The sequence below is a fragment of the Meleagris gallopavo genome, chromosome 22, assembly GCF_000146605.3.
Source record: "Meleagris gallopavo isolate NT-WF06-2002-E0010 breed Aviagen turkey brand Nicholas breeding stock chromosome 22, Turkey_5.1, whole genome shotgun sequence".
In the NCBI taxonomy this organism is placed as follows: Eukaryota; Metazoa; Chordata; class Aves; order Galliformes; family Phasianidae; genus Meleagris; species Meleagris gallopavo.
The window spans coordinates 6,974,818-6,980,307 of NC_015032.2; the positions used below are offsets into that span (position 1 = coordinate 6,974,818).

The 5,490-nt window shown below is 42.2% G+C and overlaps 1 protein-coding gene across 1 annotated transcript in view; it reads left to right on the forward strand.

Annotated features, from left to right (window-relative positions):
* Positions 1-5,183, forward strand: part of MRGBP (MRG domain binding protein) — a 5,518-nt gene extending 335 nt beyond the window's left edge. The window contains exons 2-6 of the mRNA XM_010722495.3: positions 5-41; positions 786-907; positions 1,442-1,523; positions 2,528-2,602; positions 3,911-5,183. Coding sequence (XP_010720797.1) covers positions 5-41; positions 786-907; positions 1,442-1,523; positions 2,528-2,602; positions 3,911-4,101 — 507 coding nt within the window. The 3' untranslated portion in view covers positions 4,102-5,183. The remainder of the gene's footprint in view (positions 1-4; positions 42-785; positions 908-1,441; positions 1,524-2,527; positions 2,603-3,910) is intronic.
* Positions 5,184-5,490: the final 307 nt, after the last annotated feature.

A 5,490-nucleotide genomic window follows, 5' to 3' on the forward strand; every position in this document is an offset into this window, starting at 1 on the left:
GGTTTGCCTCTTCCACGCCATGCTGGGCCACAAGCCCGTAGGTGAGAGCAGGCCGCGCCGAGCCTCGGCCTCGAGTAGCGGCGTCGGCCGGGTTGGAGAGGCGGACGCCGGGCCGGGCGGGCGCTGCCTGGGCTGCTGGTCCCAGCGGCCTCCGGGCCCGAGCGCTGTGCAGAGCTGTGCCCGCCCCTCCCGGTCCGCGCTCCTCGCCGCGCACGGCCCACCCTCCCGTCTCCCTGTTCTCCCGGGGTTGTTTTCTCGCACCGTTTCTCTGAAAGCTCTGGCTGCGGTCTCACTTCGAAGTACCGCCGAATGGGGCAACCGCAGCCCCTCTCCAGAACAGCGCCTGCGGTGCAGGTGCAGAAACAGCCGGGCAGTGCTGACGTGATGCCATTCATCTCGCCGTACTGTATGATGCCTCCATCTAGGGAGGGAAGATTTAGGTTGGATGTCAGGGGGAAGTTCTTTACTATGAGAGTGGTGAGCTGCTGGAACAGCTGCCCAGAGAGGATGTGAATGCTCTGTCCCTGGAGGTGTTCAAGGCCAGGTTGGATGGGGCCCTGGGCAGTCCTGGGCTGGTATTAAATGTGGAGGTTGGTGGCCCTGCCTGTGGCAGGGAGTTGGAGATTCATGATCCTTGAGGTCCCTTCCAACCCAAGCCATTTTGTGATTCTGTGATTTCCCTGTGATTATAGTTTGTTTGGTTGGTTTTTTTTTAATGATTGATATTATTTTGTGACACCAGTCAAGCTGCTAGCGGTGTTAATTGCACTGAGTTCTCCCCCCAGGTGTGAATCGCCATTTTCACATGATTTGTATCCGAGATAAATTCAGTCAGAATATCGGACGGCAGATTTCTTCCAAAGTGATTTGGGACCATCTGAGCACCATGTATGACATGCAGGCTCTTGTGAGTATAAGGGAGTCCTGATTGGTCGTAAACCCTGGCACCTGGCAGCTCTCAAGCTGCAGAACACTGTGTGTGTTTCAGTGAGGTGATGAAGTTTTTCCTGTATGAAAGTGCATTAGGTGGGAGGCAGTAAAACTTACCGTGTTTTGGTTTGCATTTTCCTTTCTGCCATACTGAGTTCCGACTTTTTAGTGATTTTATTTTATTTTTATTTTTAATTGCCTAAGAGCTGATCCAGCAAACGTTTACACAGGTACTTAGGTACCAAACAGACAGCTTATATATATATATTTAGGAACTTGCCACAGTCTGGTTCCGGAAATGATCTCTAATGGTCATGAGTTGTGATTTCAATTAACTTAAGAACTAGTTTGACATCAGGAGCATCCTTACTCTCTAGTATCTGAGTACTGTTAAGAATTACTTAGCTACTAAGTGCACTTAAAATAGAGCTTGAGATTGCATTTCTATTCTATATGGTTTTTTTATTGTTTTACCAAGGTCAATCATAAAAATCTTTATTTCCTTACTAAGCATGAATCTGAGATTCTTCCATTTCCGAATATAGAGAAGAATTTTATTCTTCCTGATGAACTGATTCAAGAAGTGAGAGAAGGTAAGATGTGATAGAAATCTCTTTATTTTTTGTTGCTCTAGGCCCATCACAGAACAAATAGCTTAACAGAACTCCCAGAAAAGAACATAACAGTGTACCCTACTAGCATAAATACATGGCTATTCTTTCAGACTGGTATGTTAGGTGTACTGATGAAAAAGAAGAGAACAGGTACATCTCTTGAATCTGCTGGCTGAAGGAAATAACTGGGGAAAGGATCACCCTGCTGGTGTTGTTCATATCCCCCATCTATCAGCCTCTTTGATTCTCTGCTGTAGAAAGTAGGCTAATGGGCAAGACAGACCTTTGGTCAAATTTCACACAGTATTCCTTGTATTCTTAAATATAATAAAGATGAATGCTAATATGGCACAAGCAAGTTCTGTTTATACCATGTAGATTCAGCTTCTGGGGGTAGACAGAAAGTCCACATGCTTTACTGCTGTCTGTTTGCAGAATGAAAAACAGACTGTGTTTCTTTGCAGTTAGTTGTTTGTTGTGTGGTTTTGCATTTTGTTGAGACTTCTGTTGGATTAAGGTGGACCATTTTGCTGAAATTGATCATCTGTGCACTTTTATGTGGTTCATTTTCAGAAAGAAGCTATGGGGCAGTCAAGGGAGTGTAATAACATTTCTCTATATATCTTTGTATATAATATTTCTATGAGTATATGTTGAGTATGAATGATTAAGGCCATTGAACAGCACTTCAGCAAATGTTTCAAAGCATACACTAGAAATACACTTTTACTGTATATCTATAGTTTCAGTAGTAGAAGAAACTTCCATTTGACTTGGACTTGTAGCAAATACCTGATGCTGGTATAACCATTGCATTTTTGTTGTTAGGACATGCTTATTTTTAGGATAGTTTGTATGCTTTAATTCTAAGAGCATTACTGTTATGCCTAATGTCTGCACACACTGCACATATGCTGAGGCTGCTAATGGAGAAAACCTCTGTATGGTTCTTCATAACCATTGCTTAATGACCAATTCTATAGGAAAAGTGATGATTGAAGAAGAAATGAAAGAGGAGATAAAAGAAGAGATGGAAACGCATGCAGGTCCAGAAGAAGGTAAATTTGTAACTCTGCTGTGTAATGAGATTAAAAAAAACAACTGTATTTCTGAAAAATTAATGTTAAAATGTAAATACCATATGCAGTGTATTTTGTGATTTCTGTTCAGACTGAGCATGTGCTTATTGTAAAGAACTAGAGTAACCTTAGAGTGCACACAATAAGCAGTTGCCAGTATATGATTCTTCTGGAGATTTCTGCCTTGCTTCTAATTCATGTGTGCAGTTCTAGCACACAGTTCTATAACTTCTGATTTCAGCCTTTTAGTACCTAAAAGGAGCCTATAAACAGGAGGGGAGTCAACTCTTTGAAAAAGTAGATAACAGCAGGACAGTGGTTTTAAGTTGAGGGAGGGAAGATTGAGGTTGGATGTCAGGGGGAAGTTCTTTACTCAGAGAGTGGTGAGGTGCTGGAACAGCTGCCCAGAGAGGCTGTGGATGCCCCGTCCATCCCTGGAGGTGTTCAGGGCCAGGTTGGATGGGGCCCTGGGCAGCATGGTTTGGTATTAGGTATGGAAGTTGGTGGCCCTGTCTGTGGCAGGGGGTTAGAGATTCGTGATCCTTGAGGTCCTTTCCAACCCAGGCCATTCTGTGATTTTATTTGTTTCTTTAAATTAAATTTCTTTTAATTAATTAAGAGAAATTAAGGCCAGTAAATCAAAACTCAAGATGCTTAAATGGGAAGGAAAACAGAGTGGGATTGGGTTTTGTCTGTTTGTTTGTTTGTTTTGCATTATTTTGCCTCTTTAAATGAGTGAAAATCTTACTTTTGAAAAATGTTTTGCTATAGAACAAAGTCAACCACAGGCAGTAGAGGTCCTGCTATTTACCTTAACAGATCAAGCCAACTGTTAACTGTGTAATGTCATAATATTGCAGAATAAGTGTTTTAAGGATGAGTGTAATAAAAGGTCTAAAAATGTATTTTAAAGATATATGAAATTTCACATTTTGGGTGTTCTGTTTCAAAACCTATCTAAAATCCCAAATGTAATGACCACTGCTGATTATAAATCTCACAGATTGGTCTATATAAAGTATTCTCATTAAGTATTTTAAGTGCTGCTTGTTTCCACTTAATGAATGTCATTTCTATCCTGTCAACGTGCATGCCTATCTTTGAAATCAAATAACAAAAGCAAGCCATGCCTTTTTAAAAGTGAAAGTAATACTTAGAGGATCTTTAAACACGCTGAGAATGTATTTATTTGAAAAGTTCAATGTAATATAAAGAGATTTTATATCAGTTCTTGTTTGCCTACGTGCACGAGTCTGATCTGGAATCATTACTTTGATCCTATTTCAGTTTTTACACCCTCTGGAAGTTTAGGAAAAACAACTGAGAAGCCAAGCAGCAAAGAGAAGGAGAAGACTTCATCAGATTCTGGGTCCAAAGAAGGATCTGATAAGAGGAAACGCAACAGAGTCACTGAAAAAGTCTTAAATGCCAACAGCAACCCTTCCAGCCCCAGTGCTGCGAAACGACGCAGGACGTAAAGCTGTGAACAACAGAAGTAACTGACTGTGGAACGTGAGGAGGGAACGTTAAAAACAAATAGTAGGATTGTCATTAGATGAACGTTTCTCACAAAGGAAATGATATCTGAGCCAGGCATTTGAAGAACCTGCACGTTGCCTTTATGCATACAGGACTTTGTGCCCGTCCTTGATCTGTTTGTGCCGCGGCACCAAGCTGCACGGTGGCAACCTGCTCAGGGCACTCAGGGAGAAAGCTGGCAGCACTGAGGGTTTATGCATATGTAACAGTTGCAGTGTTTGTATTTCCAAGCAGCACACACCGTGTTGGAACAGCTCCTGAAAGAAGTGTTCAGTGAGACACAGAGCCTCAATTCATGAAAAATAGAGGTTGTAGCTATAAATTTTGAATTGGTTGTTTTCGCCTTTGCTCGGTTGCTGTCTTTGAACATTACAGACCCTCTGTGGGTAATGTTGTTTGGCCATTTATCCAAACATAGCATTTGTATCAAATATCTGAATCTGTTGGTTCAGTAAAACCAAAATCCTTTTAAATATGACTACTGTGCTGAGGTATTCTTTCACACCATTTGCTGGAGGAAAATCTGCTTCTTTTACCTTCAGTGATGTAACTTTTTTCAATCTTGCTAAGCTTGTATACCGTAACTGAAGTGAAAATGACAAGACCTGTAGGAAGGATTATTAGAAAGTGTCCTAAATTAAATATCCACTGGTGTCACATGGTTTTGAAAGGGATCAACTGAGCTGTGCCTAAAATTGGAGATGTTGCTACATCTGTCTGTACTACAGTCGTATGTAACAGCAGGTTTTGTACTTCATTATTTATTTTTAAGCAGTTTTATTGGATGTGGAATTGGTGTTGCAAAGCATTGTTCCTGTTCTATAATTTAAAATGTTACTGATGTTGTAACACTTATCTTTTATATATCAGAATAGTAAGATTTGATAGAAATTACTATTTTTGAGTTGTGAAAAGATGGACTGCAGTCAACCAATGTGTGAAATGGTGACTGAAAGAGGCTGAAACATTGCTGAATTTGTCTCATTCTACTGACCAGCGGTTAATAAAAAGAATTACTTTAGCAGTATTGTCTTTAAGGTGAGGAACCAACAGTCTTCTGGCTTCCTTTTCACCCCGTGTGTGAGCGTTCACGTGCACTGTGCTGCAGCAGCAGGGATGTTCCCGCACCCGAGTCTTGCTGATGGAAGGAGAAAAACTCCCACTCCTACAGCACCCCGTTCCCACCACCGTTTGGCTAGGATGGGAAGAGGAGCGAATCTCGCTCAGGCCGCTCGTTGCCTGCAGGATGCCGTTCCCTCCTCTCTTCCCACGGGCCGGGCGGGCGGGCGCTAGGACCGCGCGGAGCCGCCTGCTGCCCAATGGGGCGT